This window comes from Megalobrama amblycephala, linkage group LG5 (assembly GCF_018812025.1).
Source record: "Megalobrama amblycephala isolate DHTTF-2021 linkage group LG5, ASM1881202v1, whole genome shotgun sequence".
NCBI classification, from domain to species: domain Eukaryota; kingdom Metazoa; phylum Chordata; class Actinopteri; order Cypriniformes; family Xenocyprididae; genus Megalobrama; species Megalobrama amblycephala.
Window position 1 is genome coordinate 34,169,649 of NC_063048.1, and position 25,645 is coordinate 34,195,293.

At 36.8% G+C, this 25,645-nt stretch overlaps 1 protein-coding gene across 3 annotated transcripts in view; it reads right to left on the minus strand.

Moving 5' to 3' along the window:
- The window catches only part of babam2 (BRISC and BRCA1 A complex member 2), a 103,749-nt gene that overhangs the window by 53,413 nt on the left and 24,691 nt on the right, over positions 1-25,645 (minus strand). For all 3 annotated transcript variants that reach the window (XM_048191957.1, XM_048191958.1, XM_048191959.1), the window contains exons 5-6: positions 11,230-11,424; positions 9,374-9,448 (exon numbers count right to left, since the gene is read on the minus strand). In XM_048191957.1, the coding sequence (XP_048047914.1) occupies positions 9,374-9,448; positions 11,230-11,424 (270 nt within the window). The remainder of the gene's footprint in view (positions 1-9,373; positions 9,449-11,229; positions 11,425-25,645) is intronic.

Sequence of the window (25,645 nt, forward strand, 5' to 3'; positions counted from 1 at the left end):
AAACATTTGGGTGAAAACAGGATATGTGTCAGTATCCATGGATTCGGTCTTAAAGGGACTGTAGCCTATATTTGTCATTAATGTTAATAAAACAACAAAATATGTTAAATAAATGTATACATGGTAAATAAACCTACTGTATCTGAAAAAAACTAGTTTATTTAATTTGTATCTCTATAGTATTTGTTGTATTGTTTGTAATTTCTTTTTATATAACAACAATATATATATATATATATATATATATATATATATATATATATATAGGTAATTATGCCCTTTGAAGGTTATTGGACACTGAAATATTTGTTCTTTAAGTTTGTGACAAGCACATAAAAATTATTACTTTTTTCATTAGAGTAATAATAAAGAAGCTCTCCTACATTCATTAGTCTCACTGCATTGTGCTTGGTATCGGCGAGTACTAGAAAAAAGTATTGGTACTCGTGCTAGGTCATTAAAAAATGGTATCGGTGCATCCCTACTATAAGGGTGTTGAGAAGAGGTTCTAAATCTTATAGGTGATTTCACACTAGAGCTTTTGGTGTGATTCTGTTTGATGTCATAAGTCATTCATTTTGAAGGTGTGAAAGCACTAAACTGAAACTAAGCCCACTTGAAGAAGTTGTCTGGGGTACAATTTATATAAAAGTTTGCATCTTTGCCTGCTCTGAGTACAGTCAAAGTTATCATAGTATAACGCATTTCACAAAGCTTCTTTTCTCCAAAATAAATTGCCTTTGGAGAGCAGCTCGCATTCTTCACATCTCTTGCAATAAATCCAAGAGTTCAACGTAAGATCTAGTCAATGAATCTTTCCTGGATCTAAAGGCCAACCAGAACAAGATTGGCAGGATGGCGACTGCTATTTCATAAAATAGCTGTTCTAGACACTGTGCATATCAGTGGTTCTTAACTGGTGTAGATTTAGGACTCAGATTATCAATAATACAATTAAATATAAGTAACAAAACGTATTTAAAAGAAAATACTGCAGTGTATTATTATGAAGTGCAATGGCTCAATAACATGCAAAAGTATTTAAATACATAGACAGGAAAATGAACAATTTTATAAATGTTTGAACAACAGAAGTGTGATTTACTAGACATATTTAATGCTGGGTTACATTTTCTTTTACCTTCAATAGTTTTGTTCTTTTTCTTTCTTTTTTTTTTTGAGAAAGAGGGCATGGCATGCAAACTGTCCATGTGGGCATTTGGTTAGCTTCTACCAAGCGACAGATGAATTTTGGCCAAACTTCTGTACTATAGATAGAGTTTGACAGGATGCCTAGTTTTTGAATTGAACAATATACATCTCCTAGAATAACAGTTACAAGTTATCTAGCAGAAAAATGCTTATTTGTGTAATAATGCTTTTGTCCTACAATATCCTACTAGTTGGTATCTCAACAAGAAAACTGCATCCACACCAACAGAAACACTAAATTCCTTGGTGCTCCACCTTAAATTTAAATACCCCACATTTAGTTCTCAAGGTTTTAAGGTCCAAGCCACACCTGAATAAATCCGACATCGGCCTAAATGTTAATAGTGTACAACGCCCTTTATTCGGACAACAACCTTTGGAATAAACACGCATTTCCAGATTGCATTGTGGTACATAATGTGCTGCTGAGCTATGACGCAAATAAGATAGGACAGTGTAAAATACCATATTTTTTTTATTTAGGCAGCAATAATCTATCTGTTGGAAAAAATGGGTCATTGGTAGGGAAAGATGAAAAAATAAGCAATAACCATGTCTATGGTCAAAATAAGTGACAGCACATATCAATACTAAAACAATTTCACATACAGGTTTATATTTTAAATTACACTCCGTGTGGTTCATGAGGAGCACATATTAAACATACAGAGGACAATCTTGGGAATTTGTACCTACTGTATGACAGAGTATGTGACGTCAATCAGTGACCATGTCAAGAAAATTCATGGTCTAATTCAATGTGCGCTTAATGCAGCAGGGGGTTTCGATGGCACTGACATTAAACCGATTCATTAAACCTCATCCTTCAATCATGTTTCTAATGTCTCTCTCCTTCTTTCTTTCTGTTTCACACCCACTCTCCATTTCTCTTGGACATGGTCAATGCTTATCCCAGTTTAAAATCAAATCATGCCCTGGGCTGTTGAACAAAAGTCCATGACAGTGTTTATTAATTCCTCCCCTAAGGATCTTGATCTTGTATGCCGTTCATGTGCCATGCATAAGAGAAAAGCAAATCAGGGGGGAAAAAAATAAACATTTCCCCTATTATTTTTTTATTTGCTTTAATTGAAATAATAATCAAGATTTTAATTGGCACAGACAGCCTTGAAATTAATTGTTGCATAAGAGTTTAATGATGATGAGATTACATTTCTTACATTATTGTTCATCTTTGCCTTTTTAAAGGGAAACCACAATTCAATTTATATGCAAAATGTTTGTCAGACACATCTTAAGATCTCACTGAAGGACTGAATGAAAGAATGGGAATAAGGGAATAAGGGAAGAGAACTAAAATGAGGGTGTCTCCTGCATAAATGAGGCTGGGGAACGGAGGAGAGGAGAAAGGCACAGACCTCGGGGCCAGCTTTACCATGGAGGCACTCTGGCGACTGCTTCCACTGATTTTAAGAGCGTACTTAAATTAACAAGGAAAAGTACTCTGAAAATAATTAGAGTAAAACTAATTGGCCAACTATTTAAGTTGAAGTGGCATGAGGAAGGGCAGGGAGGATGATGAACATTATGTGGCCGTCTGAAAGTACAGTAAATTGCGGCTGTACTGGAAAAAAAGAAACCAAGACTCAGTGCATTCTTAAATTCAGTGAGAATGAATATTCACAGCAAAGACGAAACAATATGTATGTTTGAGTTCTCAGAAATAGATGTAAACAGGAAAACAGAAATTGTGAAAATGGTGTGAAAAAGTGTTTAATATATATTTATCCTTTATCTACATTAAAGGGTTAGTTCACCCAAAAATGAAAATTCTGTCATTACTCACCCTCATGTCGTTCCACACCCGTAAGACCTTCGTTCATCTTCACAAATGGAACACAAATTAAGATGTTTTTCATAAAATCTGATGGCTCAGAGAGGCCTCCATTGCCAACAAGATAATTAACACTTTTCAATACCCAGAAAGCTACTAAAGACATATTCTTAAAACAGTTCATATGACTACAGTGATTCAACCTTAATGTTATGAAGTGATGAGAATACTTTTAGCGCACCAAAAAACAAAATAACGACTTTATTCAACAATATCTAGTGATGGGGGATTTCAAAACAGCTTCATGAAGCTTCGAAGCTTTACGAATCTTTTGTTTTGAATCAGTGGTTTGGAGTGCGTATTAAACTGCCAAAGTCACACCCCCAGTGGTGAACCACTGAAATTTTGAAACATTTTTGACATAAAGCCTCGTTTACTGAAATCACGTACCTTTGGCAGTTTGATACAAGCTCTGAACCACTGATTAGTAACAAAAGGTTCGTAAAGCTTTGAAGCTTCATGGCATTTTGAAATTGCCCATCACTAGATATTGCTGAATGAAGTCGTTATTTTGTTTTTTGGCGCACAAAAAGTATTCTTGTCACTTCATAACATTAAGGTTGAACCATTGTAGTCACATGAACTGATTTAAATACTAAATAATCATTAGTAGCTTTCTGGGAATTGAACGTGTTAATTATCTTGCTGGCAATGCAGGCCTCACTGAGTCATCGGATTTCATCAAAAATATCTTAATTTGTGTTCCGATGATGAACGAAGGTCTTATGGGTGTGGAACGACATGAGGGTGAGTAATTAATGACAGAATTTTCATTTCTGGGTGAACTAACCCTTTAAACTACTTTCTTACAAGGGCTGTATACTATTATCACTATTACTTATAATAAGCACACATCTAATGGCGCTTTTCCACTGCGTAATATGACTCGGCTCGCTTTATTTTCGGTTTGCTTTTCCACTGCAGTTTAGTACCACTTCAAAGTGGGTGAGATTATAGACTGATCATTATATTTGAGAGAGGAACATCTGCACCTTGTCTACTGACAATGATGCAGCCATTTCTTTTTTAAGTTGCATGCAACGGTCGTTTAAAGCAAGTTATTTTAAAAAGTCATGCGAACAAATGATACTGCGGTGGCTGCTACTGACTACACAAATCTATCCGGTTTGATGTCTCGTGTTTCAAATGCAATTATGCTGACAGTGACGATTCTCTCTGACCAATCACTGATCTGCAGTGTTTACACGTCACATTTTATTATCGGTACAGCTCACTTGGAACCTCAGCCGAGGTGGTACTATTTAAGCAAGCCATACTGTGCCATACAGAGCCGTACCATGCAGTGGAAAAGCGGCATAATATTGCCATTACAATCAGTTTATCTACAGTATTAATCCATATTAATCACCATATTACTGCGGTAAAGCGAGTAATCTTTGTAGTACATGGGTGTAGCTTGCAGGGGGCCTGGGGGGATTGGCTCTAGTGACTGAAAGATGTTATGAAATATTTTTTAAAAATAAATATTTGTTTTAATCTCAAAAGTAAATATACGCAATGTATTTTGATGACTTTTAAATTGTTATTTTGTAAAGGAATTATAGTAACAAAACCAATCAAATGTACTTAAAAAGGCCTTCATCTAATCTCATTTGCTAAGAAGTTGTCGCATGGCGAATCTTTATTTTCTTGGATAATAGTGTATGGTATAATGCTTGCCAGTTGTGTGGCTATTCCCGGATAATAGTGTTTTGTATACTGCTTGCCTGTTGTGTGGCATAAATGGATATTCAGCGTTTTTTTTCTTCTTCTTTAGCATCCACTAAATTTGCCAACCAAATTTGCTGAAAACTGATTTGCTTAATAAAAGCCTACTTTGAGATACAAACATGTTTATAGTGCATTCTTTTCAATGTGCTAAGTTTTACACATCAAAAATAGATGTAGCGTCTTTACAAGTACTTTGCGCGCAAAATATCTGATTAACAACCTCACGCGCTTGCTGCTGATACATAGCCATTGTAAAATCACTTGAATATGGTATGCAGAGTTTTAATTTGTAGGTTTACTATGGAGAAACAAAAAATGTGTTTAAAAATGTGACTGGCGCGGTTTGGCGCCCCCAAGCTCAAATGTCAAGATACACGCATGATGTTGTTTCAGATGGGTTGTATTTTGCATGTGAATAACTGGAATGCTGTTTTTTATTTCACTCTTGACATGAACAAACCTGTCATCTTCGATTTGCTGTGCTTTCCATTTTATTCCTGGTGTGAATAGGCCTGTCGTCAGTGATCTGTTTTGCTTTTCATTTCACTCATGGTGTGAATAGGGCTGGAGACATTGTTTTTTAACCGGATTTTAAAATAACATAACATAACATAACATAAAAAGTTGTAATTACAAGGTTTGTTGCGAGCTTTGCTTTTTTATAAGTGCTCCTTGGAGATATTAAAACCATGACAGAAGCAGGCCTTCATGTTTAACTCTCACTTCCATTCTTTCTCTTTCATATTTCATACAAGCAATCAATAATTTCACTATTTTGACTTTTCAACAGCAACAGATTGGCTCTTTATCAGCAGCCAAAAAGCAACTTGTAGACCTGGCACGTGACTCGCCGGAGTTGTCTAAAATAATCAACGGTGGTGGTTGTGGTATCCCTCAGGGCCAACGGCGCAATCCTCCTCCTCACCCGTTGCACGGGAAGTCAGGTCTCGGCTAGCAGCCCGTACGGCTCCAGTCAAGTGAGACTGATCAGGCTTGTCACGAACACAGAGACTCGGCTCGCTTCACCGATGGCTGCGCAAACTAGGACAGCTGACATTTAGAGCTTAACGGGTACCATGCTAAACAGAGCAACAAAAGAGCAGTGAACAGTGCCCAGTCCAAGTCTACTGGATTGATCTGTCCGGGGTACAGTACTCATGTTTTGTTCTAAAGCCTAAAATGAGCTTGAATTTAGATAATTATCAAAATCAGAACATTCCTATTTTGCATCGGCTTTTAAATGTTAAACATTTTTGGAAAGGTTAAGGCTCCCACTTCAAGCTCCCTAAGTCAATCCAAAAGAAGAAAGACAAGACATCAATTGCAGGTCTTTCTGTCTTTACCAGGGAAGAAACTACTGATGCCTGGATTGCTACTCCATGCCATTGTCCTCTATTTCTCTCCACCATTACAGACTGCTCTCATGATTAGCCCTCGATGCCCTGAAGTACACAAGTGGATTTGGGAAGGTAAACATGTCCAGCCTACTAAGATAAAACCAGCGAGATGGCACACTCCAGGCAACTATCATGGTACATGACACCATTCCTCCTGGTGCCTACATGGCCTTGCTGTGCTGTGGCAGAGGGCAAAGGCAGACCTGGAGAGGATGTCATTGGAGATTTGATGAAGATTTGAACAGTCAAAATGTCATCTACCAGCAGCTTGTTGGAGGAGTGATAAAAAGGCTGAGATGTTTGCTGACTTTCAAACGTCTTATGAATTCTTGTAATGGAAGGTATTGGACAGGAAAAAAGTGATGGAACCCCCACACCAGAGATCTCTGACCTAGTGGAAATTCAACTTCTCCATTGTTAACAAGCATCTCCATCTTTATTGTGAGAGATAGTGATATGATATTATGTACTATTAAATCAATTCTGTTCTCAAGTTAGGATAGTACTGCCAAGCGAAACTCAATTACCACATTTACATGGAGAATTTTCAGATTAAGGTCCAAATACCAGTGTCTAAAACCAGAGGTGTCCAATCCTGGAGGCCAACTTCCTGTAAAGTCTAGCTCCACCCTTTCCCAACACACTTGCTTGGAAGTTTCCAGTAATCCTGAAGACCTTGATTAGCTGGTTCAGGTGTGTTTAATTACGATTGGAGCTAAACTGCAGGATTGAACACCCCTGGGTTAAGCCTTTATTCAAAAAAATTGTGAAATCTTTTGTTGGCTCCAGTTTCTCAGAGAGTTTGACCTTCTAAAACTTCCTTGGTCTTGTAGTAGGCAAAATTACTTTAATTTGGTCATGTGCAGAAATCAATCAATCTTCTATTAGGGTGCCTGCACAGTAAAGTACTTTCTCAACATGCAACCATAACTTTAATGAATGAGAATTTCAGACTGGTGGTTCCAGTCAAATGCAGAGTTCTCTCTAGCATGCAAGTATTATTGCAGTGGATATTCTGAGTAAGTTGTTTATATGACCCAAATTTCTGATAAATGTAAGTATATATATTTATGCAGTGTTATTTGAATTTCTAGTAACCAGAATATTATCTTAAAGACCTCAATATCTCTTCCTGATATACTAGTTATTTATTCTTTGCTTGAGGTAAATAGTTTGAAATAGCTGAGCAATAGTATATTGTTTGTGAACATTCCAAAAGAGCTCATAATGTTGGGAACATGAGTATTTAAATATATGCTATGAACTATGTTCTCAGAAATGTAACAAACACACAACAATAATGACAGTGGTGAGAAAAAAGCAGTTAAGAAAGCATCTGATCATAGGGATGAGATTATGTTTAAACAGCTCTGCAATTCAGCAATGTATTCAAGTTTACTCATGTCTTACCTTAATAGACTGAGTGAAGAAAGAACCAGAAAAGATTCCAAAAGAAGTCAAAGAAGGTGCAGCTCAAGAGCACATCTTTAAGTAACCTTCATGGACGAATGGCAATTTGAAGTCGAAATGATGCCACACCTGTTTGTTTGTTCAATTTCTCTTAAAGTACTTTAAGGCCTTAATGTTGTTTTTTTTTTTGTTTTTTTTTTAAATCAGACTAAGCATTCTTGTGACATGCACATGCCCATGTCTTATCTCAAACAAACTCCAGTACAAACTCCCAAATTAATTAATTAACTAATTCTAAATAATTCTTCCCTAAGGCAGCAATACTCTTCACCAACAACATATGGATTTGATTTTCTGTTCACTGCATCCCTTTGACCATTTCTGGCTACATTTCGACGGCATTCAGGCAAATTTAGGTGCTAATTTAAAAAGCTTTTCCATTGTACAGATGTACGCATTAAACTGGCCTTTCACAAGCACCTCTTACAGAGCTAAATCTGGATGCGAATTGTTTCAGTGTTAAAGGGTCAGTGAATGAAGCCATCTATGGCAAATCACGACTACAAAAGTTGTCGTACTACAAAGGAAATCTCAGTGGAAGACACAAAGCTTAAATCTAGGCACTGATGAAAAAAAATCCCTACATGATGAGCATAACATACTTAGACCTGCTAATATCAAGACAACAGTTTCACAGAAAACTGGAAACCAAATGGAACCGAAATCTGTTTAAGAGGCCTGACATATTTTTTTCAGTTTCATTTGGGGCAGCTAGTGGTGAGAAATAATTTAAGAATTTGGTGGGAGATATTTGAGCATTTCTGTAGAATAAGCAGTACAACATCCCATCAGCAATGGCAAGGTAATGGATTCGATTCCCAGGGAATCCATGAACTGATAAACTGTATACCTTGAATACAATGCAAGTCACTTTGGATAAAAGCATCTGGCAAATGCATAAATGTAAAATGAAAATTAAATAATACACTGCAAATTTAAGCGTACAAACACCACTCATTTGAATCAGAAGTAAAGCTAAAATTATATAATGGAGTATTGAAATATCATACCATATATCTTGATATGTCAAGTTTCACAACAAATTAGCTGTTAATAATGACCTCGGCGACCTTACAGAAGGCCGCAGACCTGTAGCTAAAGTGAGTTCCAGTGCAGTATGGTCCACTGGGAGTGAACTGTACATGTCTATGCCTGACTGTAGTGTACTGCTGAGGGACTGAATGGTGAGATGGTGATGCTGATGAAGGCTGCTGTTTTCCGTATGTTTACCATCATTTCAGCTCTCTTGCGGAGGACAAACATGGCTCCAACTGGAAAAGGCCATAGAGCAAAGGCCTCCCGAGGCCGTACACGCCCTCTCACGCACACATGCCCACAAACATACACGAACATACACATGGTAGTTCGGCAGAGATGGGGGAAATAGGAAAGAAAAAAAAAAACAAGGGGAGGGAGGGCAAGACACAGGGTGACTGGAAGGGGAGGCGAGAGAGAGAGGGCCTGCAGACACAACACAGCTCAGAGTTGATTGGGAGTGACAGGCTGCTGATTAGTCAACTCGCAGCCTACACACACGCACAAACAAGAGCGGAGAAATGAGCGCTCGCACAAGAGCGACCTATTCTTACATGCAACGTTTCGTGGAGACATTTTTATGCATTGATAAACAGATTAACATCTCCAAACAAATCAAAGATACAGGGGCTTGTGTGCTTTGCAAGAGTGAGTATTGATGGATGTGTCTTACCTTGAGAAGATAGATGGGAATGTTGCTAAAATCCACAGGGAGTTTGAGAAGGAATCGAGCAGAAAACTCCCCCGTCTAGAAGAAGAAGAAAAGAAAAAAAAAAAAACACATGAAGAGCATGAAATAATGAACCCACACACACATTGTAACATTTCTCACACAGTAACCCACTTGTTAAAGGAATAATATTCTCATTATTTTCTCATTCTCACTTTGTCCCAAACCCATTTGACTATATTTCTGGCATAAAATACAAAAGTTCAGAAATTCTGAAAAATTGCACTGATTGCTCTTTTCCATCATATTAGAATGAATGGGGACTGAGGCTTTCAAGCTTCATAAAGGATGTAAAAGCTGCATAAAAGACATCTATACAATTGTAAAGTCCAAGACATACAATATTTCTGTGACTGTTAGCACTGGCCATCCATTCATTCCAGGCTGGGACCCGAGATGCTGGAATAGACTGCAAATCTACACAAGACAAGCGGCTTGAAAAATTGATGTATGGATGGATGGAAGACGTACATTTTCCTAGTCTTCTGGGCCCAGTTGTTCTAAAGTCATAAGATTCAAAAAGCCAAAAATCAGTATTCAGTGATAATCTGCATCTCCACCTCCAGCTGTTAAATGCAACAACTGAATCATTGAATCAGTGAGAAGAACCAAATCAGTCTGATTTGTGAAGGAATCATTCACATCAGTTTTGTGAACTGAATTAGGGAACCTACTGTAATCTGTCCCTACCAAGGACTAGCAGCAAAAATTATAAACGATAATTTTCCAGCTATGTGGTCAAGCCGCTATTGTAAAGGTATAATTTTGATTTAATTTAAAATGAATGTGAAGTACATATTTGGCAACACATGTGAGACTAATGCCATGCTCCCTTCAGAGTGTTCACTTCAAATTCTCATCAAATGCTCTCTAGAGTAAGTAGGCCATAGTCATATTCACTTTCAAATGTAATTCGTTGCATGACTCCTTGTTTACATTCATATAATATGCATAACTTGGATTACATAATTTTTAGACGAGGATTACACAAATGTTTCCTAATCACAGTCTGTTATCCCACAGACCACAGTTCACCACATCCCTTTAAAGATTGAAGCCCATGAAGCAACACATTCACACCCACAGCCCAAAACACAGCACTCTTCCCAAAAACATGACCATATTACGGAACCCTCTGTGTGTCCATTTGTTAGGGAGTGTTTGTTCGTTTTTGTCCGGTTGTGCAATTCGCTTTGCTCTTCACCCACTGCCCTGTGTGGGCATCCTGTGACATTGATGCTCAGGCTCACACATAGTCTGTGATTTTAACAGCACAGCACATACTACTCAAGGTTGTCGGTTCAAACTCTAAATGGGAAGAATGGTTACCAGTCACCACTGAGCCCTTGAATAAGGCACCTAACCTCAGGTTGTTCCAGGAAGTATATCCCTGTAATAATAGAACTCGTCGTACTGTATAAAAGTGTTAGCTAATTAACAAATTAGTACTGTTGCAAAGTACAGAATTGCAAAGGTGGACTGTTGTTGATAATTTTGTGAATTAAATACTTTAAAAATGAAAGGGGGTTGTCCCAGTTTAAACCGATATCATCAATAAAATTGTCCATACTAAAAGTGTTTGTATGTATATCACAGGGACTGGCAATCCATCCAGGGTGACTGATTCCTTGCCTTTGGGCCGAGATGCCGGGAGAGGCTCGAGCATCCCCTATATACCCTACATATAACAAGTGATTTGGACAATGTATAGATGGATGGATGTTTATAACAATCTCACTGAATGGAAACATTGGACTAGTATGTTAATGGAAATGTATGAGGTGATGCGGGACAGGTACCCAGCTGTTCTTGCGGCCGGCGTAGATCTCCATACTGCGTCCATAGTCAGGGTCTTCCAGCAGGCTGTCGTATTCGAAGAGCAGGCGGGAACTATCGCGCAGCCGTTGGCACTGGTACTGATGGTACTGCTGCAACAGCTCTTTCACCAGCTGCAGGAGACACTCCGGTTTACCCGCATCCCACGACACCAAGTGCTGCCAGAGGAGAGAAAATGAAAGAAAGAGAGTGGGAGTCAGCATTTTATCACAAAAAAAAAAAGAGTAGACGGGGAAACAGAAACATCTAGCACTTTTCAGCCAACTTTTAAGGTTTTGTGAAGCAAATATACATACATATTATATATGCACAAAACTATTAAGTGAATATTAATAGCTTGTTAAAAGTTAACGAAAAAGCATTTGCAACTTATTTTATTACAATAATATGGTATATTTCAGAGTGAAATTTGTTGCATTATGGCAATTAAAAAAAAAAAGTAGTGTTAGGAGTTGATTTGTTGAGATTGTAAAGAGTGGGCATTCAATATCTGAATGGATGCAAACATGAAACTTTGTTGACACCCATTGGTTGAAACTTACAGTAAGTAGTCTTTGTGACCTAAGCAGAATAGGAAAGTCGTTTATAAAGTAGGTGTATTGCGAATGCAAATAGGGTCATTTTAAATTTATGATGACTTTAAAGGTTACATTGTGAGTTTTCTGTGCCACCAAATGGAAATGGAAATGGCTGATTCATAAACAGTTTTCCCAGATATTTCCCCATCTGCCATGGTTCATAGAGGTAGTATCGCCCCACCTCCCGCCCATTGGATTGCAAGGCCACTTACAGGAAATTGCTTAACTCTTAAACGCATACATTGGGCCTTTACCCTCCCTCCCCAACCTTGTAAGTATTCCTCAATCTATTTATTATTAACTATATAACAAGAAAACATTTTTTAAATATCTTTTTTTGAATGATAATTTTTTGTAAAAATTGCATAGGGGCGCTGGTGACCCGAGGTTTGTAATAGTCTAAGTATTTTTTTTTTCTGCGCAACAATAATTGAATCTCTGATGACTCAATATGTGCAATTCACCTTTATTCTTCAAGGTGGCAATATCTGATACAGAATGATGATATGATGTTTCATTCATAGTCATAATTACCAAAGATAAAACAAAAGAATACAAAAGTATCATAAGCAAAACTTGAAATGGCTCAGCAATTTACAGCAGAGCAAGTACTGTACACAATCAAACATTAGTGCCACTGTCACTTGATGGTGGATCTGATTAAGAAGCTGTCAGTGATCAAAATATTGAAAATGATAGTTTTGAGAATATGTTTGAAATCACAAATATAAGCCAGGTGCTGAATGCACTGGGGATATGAGCTCTGACAATGACAGTGATGATGGAAAAGCATCTGCTCAAAGTGAACCCTTCCAAGTGCCAAAAGGAAATGATATATATATATAATTAGGAAAATATGTAGGGTGACACTTGATAATTTTGATGATATTATTAAAGATTATAAGGGCACTTTTTAAAAAAATGATGTGCAGGGATAAATTGTTTATAATAAACACTCTAACATTTCCATTAAAAATAATAACTGTTAATTTCATGGTGACTTTAAACAAACAGTTCAGAATATCCAAACTCTTGAGGGAAATAAAAGCGCAATTCTTTTGGCATTTAACAGTAAATACTCTCAGAGTACAACCAGTTAACCTTATTCTAGCTTTATGAATGATGAAGTTATCAAAAATCATCTTTGAATGACTCATTTTGAGGCAGATATGATGAGGCTGAGGCAATTAAATGCAGGTGGCAGTTTCTAATATGCTGAGCCGGGATCTTATCACCCTTTATTGTCACAATGTCAACCCGATGTGGTGGTTTCCGCACTTATGCCCCCCCACCCCCAACCCCCCAAACCATCTTGAGGCAAATGGCGACACCACAGGATATCCTGCATCAGCGAGGAGGCTTTCATCTCCTGACTCTACGAAGCCCAAGTCCAGACGCCAAAAGACTAAGGACTCCAGCTCCATTTCTTGCTGAGGCATTCTAACAATGTGCCTCAAAGCATGGGAAATTAAGGCACTAAAAAAGAGGAAACACTGTTCTCGCACAGATCTCAGATAAGACAGCACAAGACCTTGAGTCTGTGCCATATGTTTAATGCATGCAGGGAACAATGGTTTGGTAAGAAAGCTAGATTTTTGATGGTTTAGATGGCAACCAAGAGCAGGCTATTTCCAGTCTCTCTTACTGTAAACACTCTGCTATTAGGGAAAGAAGCGAGTTGAGTGGGTGTATGCCCATCACAGAGTTTGCATCGCCGCGTTCTTGTGGGCTGCGTGAGCGGGAAAAGGCCTGCATGCCAACACGGTCTACTTGCCTTTCCTCTTCTCCTCCTACAGGCTGACCTCATTTGCATAGGTGATCCCAATTTGCATGAGCTTCCCTGACTGGAGCAGTGCACAGGTATGCAAATTCAGAGTGAGGGGGCAAAAACCAAATTGCCACCTTTTCACGAAGTGTTCCACCATTCTTTTCACTGGCCTAATTCTACCCAACAGCCAGTTCTGTCTCCGAGGCCCAATTGCTTGCTGATGCGTGATACGTACACAAGTTGAAATTAAATTTTAGTGACACTGACTGAAAATAAAATGCAGAATATTAATTTTTAAAAGCAAGTAAATAAACATTACATGTAGCTCGCTTAAAGAACGGCTCCTTGTCAAGTGTTAAAAATAAGACAAACAAATAAGTATTGCTGTCATTGCGAGGCATAAACAAACACAGGCTGTGTTAAAATGAGTTTGTCACATGCTGTCTTGGATTTTTAAATGACGGCAATGCAATTTCGGCTTGATTTTCATCGCTCCCATGAATCACTCCATCTATGAGCCTGACTGAGTCACGTACGAGCAGAAGAGAAGAAAGGGGACAGAGCATGCCGTCTGTCCATTGAGGCACACATTACACAACTCATTAACAGCACGACCTACAGCATACAGCTGAGCTTGTTACATTTCTTGGATCAAGTCAAAACGTCTTCTCGTAGTTGATGGAAAAGAGGAGGAAAAAATGGAATGGAAAGATAAGAGATGAGCTCTTCAGCCGTGACCGGGTATGATGATCAGGGAAAGAGTGTTGCAGGGCAATATATTCACAGATAAATAAGAAACAAGCTGTTTTCAAAACAGCTAAGTAATTTAAAAGTTTTCCTGAAACTGTCATTTTTTTTCCTTTTCAGTAATAGTAAACTGTTTGGAGCAATTGCAGAGTGGTTAGTACACATGCTTTAACACACTGGTGCTCAAACAGGCAACATAAAATTAAACTATTCAAACATGTGCCCCATTATAGGTAATACGAAAGGATAAAATAAAATAATAAAAAAAATATATGAAATAAAATAAAACAAAACTATTCAAGCATGTGCCACATTACAGAAAATATGAACTCAAAATTGTTCCATTTAATTGTTCCATTCTGTGCAAAAAAACGATAACATGATCAGCAGATCAGTGAATTACGGAAGAGGATTAGGGCCAGGCAATAATAAAAAAATAAAACCATCTCGAGACTAAAGTTGTTAAATTTCGAGAAAAAACTCGTTAAATTTCGAGAAAAAAGTTGAGATAAAATGTTGAGAATAAAGTCATTTAATTACGAGAAAAAAGTCGTTAAATTACGAGAACAAATTCATTAAATTATGAGAAAAATGACGTAAAATTTTGAGAAAAAAGTCGAGATAAAACGTTGAGAATAAACTCATTAAATTATGAGAAAAAAGTCGTTAAATCACGAGAACAAATTTGTTAAATTACGAATTTGTTCTCATAATTTAATGAGTTTTTTCTCGTAAATTAATGACTTTATTCTCATAATTTAATGAGTTTCTTCTCAACATTTTATCTTGACTTTTTTCTCGAAATTTAACATTTTTCTCATAATTTAACTAATTTGTTCTTGTAATTTAACGACTTTTTTCTCGTAATTAAATGACTTTATTCTCAACATTTTATATCGACTTTTTTCTCGAAATTTAACGAGTTTTTTCTCGTAATTTAATGAGTTTATTCTCAACATTTTATCTCGACTTTTTTCTCGAAATTTAACAACTTTAATCTCAATTTTTTTAATTTTTTTATTATTGCTTGGCCCTAATCCTCTTCCGTAGTGAATATCAAATTGATCATCAGAAAAAAACAAAAAGAAGTGAACTTTCTTTTTCTGCATCACCTAGGTATACTATTTGATAATGTTAACCAATAACCAACTTGCATTCAGGTTCATTCAGGTATAAGATGCTTAAATTTTTCAATCCAATCCAAATAAATTTGCTGAATAATATGTGTCACTGATACAATGTGGAGTTTAGGAAAGACTTCCCAGTGTTGTATTGAGTCATGGCTAAACAATTATCTTCCTCACCCTGGTTGAGAATGACCTGAAAAACACTGTTACAGAATTTCAAATTCTTTACGGGATCAGGGGGTCATGAGAAAGTCAACGTTTCCACATATGAGGAGTGGTTTTCTGGATAATGTTTTAAGTCTTACTTTAAAAGTGAGATGACATCATTGCCCAGCATAACTCCCGTTGGTAGGGAGTAAGCCATGTGTGAGAAACAGTTCTAAGACGACCATTATTCATCATATTAATACAGGGTGGATATCTTCTATGGAAAAGATAAAGATAAACAGTCAGTATTACAGTCAGCTATGCGATTATTAGATTATTATAGATATTAAGATGCAATTCAACCTAATTTAGATTTACAAGATCTTTTTTCATTTTGAGATTAATAGGAACGTTTCCATTACAATGCAATTTAAGCCTAGATATGTTATTCTCCATTAACTAACACTGTGAACTGTACACTGAACACTATGATGCGGTAACCAAGGAATTGTCCAAGATGGTACACGTGATGAGAACACCCTTGAGGCCTAATCTGCAAAGTCTATGAGACCATAAAAGTCTTATTTGTCATTTTAAACACAATGACTTTTCTTTTGCAAAGTGTGCACTGTTGTGAATTTTACTACATTTACTACAATTGTACTACATTAGCAGACTACTACATTATGTCACCAAAGTACAGACTTGGAGAACTGGCGGAAATCTGCAGAACTGAAGCATGTTACAACTAGGGAAAACCTTCACAAATAATAATAATAATAAACATAAGATTGTAAGCGTGCATATATAAGGTCATAAAGTGACAGCAGCCAAATACAGTATACTATACTATGTCCTTCATATTAATCAAACAACAAAAGAAAAAGAAAGAATCGCTCACTGCTCTTAACTTTTGTAGCTTCAATAAGAATCAATGTAAGTTTAAATTAAACAGTGAAAATTTTAAATTTTAAAAGTAAGTAATCAAATGTAAAATAAATTTTCTTACTTAAACACTATTAGTACTAGTTAGACTGACCTACCTGAAAAAAAAATTAAGCTCCGTTTATTCCATTTGTATCTTTGTTCTATTGTATTTATTATTAACTGTTTACTTGCTTATAGGATTTTTTTTTCTTATATTAGGCTGTATTAGAAATGGGTATCGAAATTGGTAGCAAGTATTGGCATTTAAAGTTAAAACCTTACCAACAACCTTACTTCCAGCCACTAAATAAATATACTGTAATATGTATTTTAATAATGAAATAAAATTACTCATATCATGAAGTAAGATTTTGCTATGAATGCACTTAAAAAAAAATAGAGAATCATTAAAACAAATCTAATTGAATCAAATTGTTCCGAATTTGCAAAAAATTGTTTCTGGACCGAATACCTATGAATGGTAAATCGATTCATACCCCTACATTAAACAGTTACGAGATTAAAGATGTTTAACAGATATGTTTAACTGGAAGATTGTGTTAGGATGATCAGAGTAGCACAAAAAAAAACAAAAAAAAAAACCATAGACCATTTTGCCTTTGCCACGTCACTGTGTTTTGAAGGAACTGTGAATGACATCACTTCATATGAGAATCATGACGGCTGTGTAAAGCACAACCTCTTATTTGACTGCTTTTCACAAATACTGAGTATAAATGACCCCAGAAAACATCTGAGGCATTCAGCAGCTAAACTCATGCCAGAAACAGTATGAGCCAGCTGATGATGACATAACCACAGTGGTTCACATACACAAGCCATCTCCATTAGCCACTTTTATTAGTCATTGGTCTATTTTAAGATCTTTCTGTTTTAAGATCAAAAGTGTCAAAAGTCAAAGCTATTTGCATGCCACATCAACAAGAAAGAAAGAGTTAAGCACTAAATGCAAAACTCTTGTGCTGGTTAGAAGAGTTGACAATAACAGTCTCGTCTTTCAGTCTGACCTCTGTCCGTCTGGCCACTTGTCTGTATGTCTCTCCACAGATCAATCTGAGTGAGGAGAAAGATGCCATTGTGTTGGAGAGGGAAGGGCTCATCCTTTCTGCCGGGAGAGGAAGCTGGGGCAGAGGCACGAAGCTTACACCAGCAATGACCTCATCGTCCTGGGCTGTCTACGGTTACCAGCAACAACAGGATTCCCGTAACGAGTGGGCGACGGAAAACAAGTTGGATATTGTTTAGGTATGTTTTAGGATGAAGCAATGAACAGCCTGAGGAGAGTTGAGGAAGAAAAAAAAAACTAAAGAAAGCCACCGTGAGGAATGTGCTGTGTCAGTAGAACTGCGTTCGGACTTAACCGGGGCCCCTGGAGTGTCTCTGTCACTTTATGCTACCTAGACAATACAATCGAGACAGAAGTCTGTCGCAAAATGGTGGATACAGCCAATAAAACAAAAGGCCTACGCAGGTACAGTGATGCAATATTTACACTTGTTCTGAGTCATTCCAAGTCCTGTCTGCCTGGAAACCATTTCTTCAATGCAATCTTTCAACACATACTGCATTCTGTAACACCCCATCATTACACACATTTCACAGAAATGAAAAATTGACCACATGGTGTTTAAAATTGATTCATTTTCAATGAATGACACCATAAGTCAAAACAGACCAAATGTATTCCCTTAAACATAATATCATCCGAATTTTAACGGAAAAGGCTGTAAAAATGCAACTGTAAACTCCTGCTAATTGGTTAGTTTCCTTACTCAAAAAAAGGGGGGGAAAATACAAACTAAATTCATTTCTGGAAGTGAAAAACAAGTCGTCATAATTTACAATAAGAAAGTTCACATTTGATGATTGTTCATTTCAATTTAAATTATTTCCATTTAAACTTCCTTCTGTATCAATTTTTTCATATATGTTATGGACATTAGGATTTTATGTAACATATTGTTAAATTAATGTTTAGTGTCAGTGTTTTATGTTTATGAAACATGCACCTACTATATATTAGTGCTTCCTTCAGCTTGTGGAAAAACTATTTGTGATAAACAATGATTCAACACGTGGCTTTCTGACAACCACAGTGCTATTTATTTATTTTTTTTTTACCATACATTTCACTTATTATTTTATTATTTTTACAGTGTAGATATTTATATATTATAGTGTATTATATAAATATGAATCAACAATCCAACCTGCATCAGTCTCTTACGTGACTTGAACAACAGCCTTTTCTTTTTGTAAATTATGAGTTGTATTATGCTATAATTACAACAATGTTTGTGGTTAGCTTTAAGATCATTTATAAGTATTTAATGTAACAGATACACATTAAAATTCACTTTATTTGACTTAAAATTTGTCTCTTACTATTCTGAATTACATTTGCTACATAGAGTTCAATGCACTGGGGAACACAGACAGAAATAGTGAATCTTATCATTAAAAAAAAACACACACAAAAAAAAAATCTGCAGATTTTATAAAGTCTTTTTGTTTCCCTGTTACTATGTTGCCACACTTGGGAGCATTTTAAGAGGGGAGTGCGAGTTCCTGTAGCTTTATCTGTCAGAGCTGGGCCGAGGCTGATGTGCCGTGGGCGTGACGCCTCCGGGTTCAGTAACGCCCGAGAGGCACACCCTGTCCTCCTCACCTTCAGAGTAAACCTCCCACACACGTACACACACACGTACACACACACGCGCACACGCACGCACACACACACACACACACAAACAGCAAGAGCTCCTCTGACAGTGGCTTTCTGCATAAAAATGCATCAGTCACAACAAAATCTGTTGGTGAGCTAATTAAATGTTGGAACTTTGTTGATAAAACCACAAGAGGACTTTCTGTATTGGGTAGATCGATGCAGTCTGCCAAGAGCTTAAAGCTTTTCAAATTTTGAAACAGGCACAAAACAGGAAAATCTGTAAATAGGGAGCAAATGTAATGTAAGGTCTTGAGGTTGAACTCTTTAACACTTGTTTCTGTTTTTCTTTATAGGAAGAGCTGTCATCTGAAATTCAGAGATAATTTTTTAGGGTACTGCAAATATTTAAGCACCTTAATATAATTTTTAGAGCCGCTGGCAAACAGCCCCAATAAACAGCAACAAACTTGAGCAGCAAATTAAAAAGAGGAAAAAATATTTTGAGTATTAAATTAATCTGAGCTAGCGTCTAATTTGTGTGTGGGCAAGTGTTCAGTTTTCTCATGAAGAGTGTCTAAAGAGTGCCAAGTTTAAGATCACGCTAAATTGATTTTGTCATGTGTTAAAGGGGACTTGGCTGATGAGGTCCAGAATGTTCTCTTCACATGAACATGATGCTTTAAAAAAAAAAATTAAAAAAAATAAAAAAAACCTGAAGGTTTTTTTATACCCACAAAAATGGTACAAAATAGGCATTTAAACTCTACCAAAAAACTTTTTTTCCCCAAACAAAGTGTCAATAATATGCATTTAACCATACAGATAACAAGAAACAAGAGAATTTCTCAAGTAGAAAACATTGGCTTGACCTTACCATTCATATATAAATATACCATTTTAAACAAAGCAGCAAACTAACTTTGGGATTTGCTTTAGCAGAACAGGAAGGAAGAGGAAGTGGTGGTTAACAAAGTGTGCCCAGGTTTGCCTGCATCTGTATATGGTCACCCTGCATTGCATTGTTGTGTAACGGGAGATGAGGTGTTCCTTCAGCAGGATAGAACAGCAGATTCTATTAAAATGATTTTTACTGCATCCACCATAGGGCCTTCCAGTCAGCATTTCCTTTCCCATGGAAGAGAATAGTTTACATTATAAAGAACTTTTCCTTTCAATATTTTTACTTTTTTAAAGTATATATGATACCTTGTCATGAAAAACTCAATGGCATAACACTAGGGTGTTATGAGTGGTTGCCAGGGCATTGCTATGCAGTGATGCCAACTATTTCCAATGGAAAGTAGCTAAATCCTGCTCAAAAAGTAGCTAAATGTTGCCAGATGATGTAATTCCTGCTCGCATACTGTATTTTGATACAATATTTAGCTGAATGTCCAATAAAGCTGCTCGCATTTATATATTTTCTGTCAGATAATGGAAATTGTATGATATATTTACTGACTACATGTTAACCAGCAGTCCAAAAAGTCACTAGATTTGTCTGTAGTTTCTTTAAAAAAAAAAAAAAAAGATGTTAATCTAGCGACAAAGTTGCTATTTGTTCTGAATATTCAATTTAAAGGTGCCCTAGATTATGTTTTTAAAAGATGTAATATAAGTCTAAGGTGTCCCCTGAATGTGTCTGTGAAGTTTCAGCTCAAAATACCCCATAGATTTTTTTTAATAAATTTTTTTAACTGCCTATTTTGGGGCATCATTATAAACGCGCCGATTTTATGCTGCGGCCCCTTTAAATCCCGTGCTATCCGCCCACAGAGCTCGCGCTTGCCTTGAACAGTGCATAAACAAAGTTTACACAGCTAATATAACCCTCAAAATGGATCTTTACAAAGTGTTCGTCATGCATGCGGCATGCATGCGTCGGATTATGTGAGTATTGTATACTGTTATATTGTTTACTTCTGATTTTGAATGAGTTTGATAGTGCTCCGTGGCTAACGGCTAATGCTACACTGTTGGAGAGATTTATAAAGAATGAAGTTGTGTTTATGCATTATACAGACTGCAAGTGTTTAAAAATGAAAATAGCGACGGCTCTCTTGTCTCCGTGAATACAGTAATAACAGATGGTAACTTTAACCACATTTAACAGTACATTAGCAACATGCTAATGAAACATTTAGAAAGACAGTTTACAAATATCACTAAAAATATCATGTTATCATGGATCATGTCAGTTATTATTGCTCCATCTGCCATTTTTCGCTATTGTTCTTGCTTGCTTACCTAGTCTGATGATTTGGTTGTGCACATCCAGATGTTAATACTGGCTGCCCTTGTCTAATGCCTTTCATAATGTTGGAAACGTGGGCTGACATTATGCAAATATTGGGGCGTACACCCCGACTGTTACGTAACAGTCTGTGTTATGTTGAGATTCGCCTGTTCTTCGGAGGTCTTTTAAACAAATGAGATTTATATAAGAAGGAGGAAACAATGGAGTTTGAGACTCACTGTATGTCTTTTCCATGTACCGAACTCTTGTTATTTAACTATGCCAATATAAATTCAATTTTGCATTTGAGGGCACCTTTAAGTCTCTATGATATTCTGGAGTCTCTTACTTCAAAATCTAAAATGTTTTTTTTTTCATGCCAAGAGTTCAGTATGGGTTGAAGCAAGAATGAGGCCAGTTCAGTTCAACTGCTTTAACATGACAAAGTGGGGATAATTTGTATGGCTTTACTGTTTCATACCACTTTATTGTTTAGTTTGACCTCAATGGTCACCATGAAGCATATAAAATAGCACTTTGTTACTGCAGGTAAACCTGCTTTTTTTTGGCTCTAACCGGTTTTTCTGTGAGAGGATTACAGCACTTAAAGTCAGCAAATGGTGCCGAGATGCCTTCACACTCCCGCATACGTCTGGATTTATGGCAGCTGAGGGTATTTCCGACCATACACTCATGGTTCAGGTGCAGGCTAGATGCAGATATTTACAATTATTACTTTAAACACTTTAAACTGCAGTTCAAAGCAGAATTCCTGGTGTGTAGGAGATCTGGAAGCAAACAGGGCTGGAGGATTGAAAGAGCTGAAATTACACAGGTCACTCAGGACAGACTGTTGCAAAATGTTTAGGAAATTCCAGATGGGCAGATTTAAGAGGCTGGAAAAGCTACAAAAAAAAAAAAAGTTTAAATGGTACAAATATAATTCTGTACGTGAAAGTGTTTGTCAGGCCAGTTGATATGACAGTGTCTTAAGACTACAGGCTGCATGAAGTCTTGTGTTTTTTTCCACTTGGAATTCATTCTGGGGTTTTTTTTCTTCTTTTTTTCTTTAGTTTTCTTGTCTGGTAGACATTTCAGAAAATTAGCTCTTACCAACCTAATCTTGGTTGTAAATAAGATGTCTCCAGGGTTCAGGCCTTGTTCCAGCAATAAACTTACTTAGTTCCCTGCAACTTGGGCAAATCAAAATAAGGCCATACAGATAAAGCAATAAAACAATGCAATCTCCATAATTTTACCAGAATCAACTGTCACCAAATTAGAAAAAAAAAGTGACAAGCTGTACATTAAAGAGATAGTTCACCCAGAAATAAAAAATCTGTCATCTTTATCTTACCCTAAAGTTGTTCCAAACCTGTAAGAATGTGGGTAGCAAGACTGTAGCCGTTGACTTCCATAGTATGAAAAAAAAAAAAATACTATGGAAGTTAATGGCTAGCATTTGGTTACTGTTTGGTTGCCTAACATTATTCAAAATATCTTCTTCTGTGTTCAGCAGAAGAAAGAGATTCAAACAGGTTTGGAACAACTTGAGGATGAGTAAATGATGAAATATTTTAATTTTTGGGTGAACTATCTCTTTAACACTTTATCCAGGCATTAGTGTCCACTGGCTGTTCCCAAAATCTCTCTGGCCGACACACTTCCCGGCAGTTTCCTGGACGGTATGAACGGTGTATTCAGGCAATGCCAAAACACAACCCCTCCTACCTCTCTATTGTCAATGCTTCATCCTTCCCATGATGCCAAGTGACTTGTAAAAACAGAACTGCCGGTGTGATTGCCAGAAGCAGGCCTAAAAGAACTTTTAGGCAATTCCGGGAGACCAACGAAATGCCCCATGGGGACTGATGGGAAATTATGTATCCAGAAGGAGGGGTAGGGGCAAATGACAGGCACTTTAATCCATAACATAAAAATTAACCATACAAGGATGACACAATATCCACTTTTTGTAACCCTGTGATACTAACTCTACCTAAATTCATAAAGCTACTGCATCATTAGAGGAATTTAAGTTTAGCATGACAACAAAAAAGTACAAAATTTACATGGATATATTTTCCATTTAAACGAAAGCATACATTGCAAGCATACAATTTAAACAAGCATACTATTTTAACATATGTCTAACATCATAAATTTTGAATTATATGGATATAAATAATAAAATTAATTATGAAATCTGACCTAAAAGAAAAAAGGAATGTAATTTATTTTTCTACAATAGCTATGTTTCCAACCACCTATTTTCATGCGTATTTTGGGGTATTGCATTAAAGGACCGTTTTTCGTGGTTTTTTGAAGCTTTGATTGTGTTTATAGTGTGCAATATAACATGTGTTCATGTTTCGCGTGTAAAAAAACAGTATTTTTCACATAATTTACTTATCTGTATACCGCTGTTTCCACTGTCATAAAAACGGGCTGATGACTTCCTTGTTCTATGAAGTCCCGCCTTCAGAAATACGTAATGAGTTCTGATTGTGCCAGCGGTTCCTGTGTTGTGATTCGACAGCAGTTTAGCGCTCCTTGCCCGGAAAGGTCACGCCTCTTACCATAACGTGGAGATGCACGCGCTCAGTGTTACTGTAAACATGTCTTTAATTTTACCCTATCAATTTGAGCCGGAATCAGACCCGGTGATTGGACTGCGGGATGAAAATAACAGCGTTTCGACGACATGGCGACAAACACACTCTACAAACGCAACTCTTGTGTATTCCTGTGGGCGGAGGTTAGTCAAAAAACTGTTTTAGTGACGTCATTAAAGAAGGAAGTAGAGGGATGTAGTCCAAACTGGCCGTTCGATGTAGGCGACTTCTGTTAAATAAAATATCTCGCTTGGCATTGAACTTTGAGCTTTAAAATTTTACAGATTTTATTTATACTCTAACAACAACATTACACACTAACTAAAGTTTGAAACATGGGATCACGAAGAACGGGACCTTTAAAAAATGCTGAATGGAAATGCCAAGATGTGCATAAATTCTAAAAATGCGCATAAAAAAATGTATATGCTCAATTGAGGTCGATACATCTTTTAAAAAGATGGCCATAAACTGTGATGGAAACACATTTACCGAATTAATCCCGCAATGCACAACAAACATCTCTTGTGACTTTGCCTTAACAGTGGATGTGATTGGATAACTGGACTAACCAGTGGACCAGTCGCATCGCACAGCATCTCAAATGTTGGTTTGATCATTCTGAAATGCCTCAGCCAAAGTCTGTCAAGAATGATTTGTTATAATTCCCTGCCAGAAGTGTCTCACATGACTGCATTCCCAAACATTACGGAAGATAAAATGAAAGCATTTATAGCATTTCGTCTGCGTGTTATGATGGAAGAAAAAAAAATAATTTGTGAATTTGCATTCACAAATGTTTTATGCAATGTTCCAATTTTGCACACAAGTTAAATTCACAACTTGGATGGAAACCTAGCCAATGACAGTGGTTAAGATCGAACAGAAAATCTGAGATTCAGTGATTTTAGCTGTTCAAACTTACACTGTCATCTCAAAAAATAATAAATAAATAAATAAACACACATTTGCGGCACAGCTGTGGTGTGAACATAGATCTAATTCTAAAAGAACCAAACAATTGTTTAAGGTCAGATGTATATCCCAGAATAACGAAGTGAATGACACATCAACCAATGCTAATCTTCTGATTACAGTTTAAATGTACTTGCACAGTGGGAAAAAAGCCTGTATCTTGACTCTACTGTCTATGGTTTCACTTGTTCAGTCATTTAGTGTTATACTTTTCACCTTACAACATTCAAACAGTTCAATAGACCCACTATGATATTAGGTTACAATGCCTTTTAAACCTGAAGCTCTTTAATAAAGTGTCGGTTGCACCGCGGTCGAAACAAGGTCACACAAAAATGTGGAATATAACAGGATTATGCGTCGCATGAATCATTAATATAAGCCTAAACAAGACATCACCACAGGCTGAGATGTTTGCTGTCTAGACTGCAGCCTCCATTCTCTGAAGCCCGGTGAAACTTAAACTGAGCGTGCTTTGATCTCTCCAGTTTTCCCATGGCTAACGTCAGATGTTCCATCCCAGAGCTTAGACCACTGTCTCAGCCACCTCACCACAATTAGCTGCTCTTT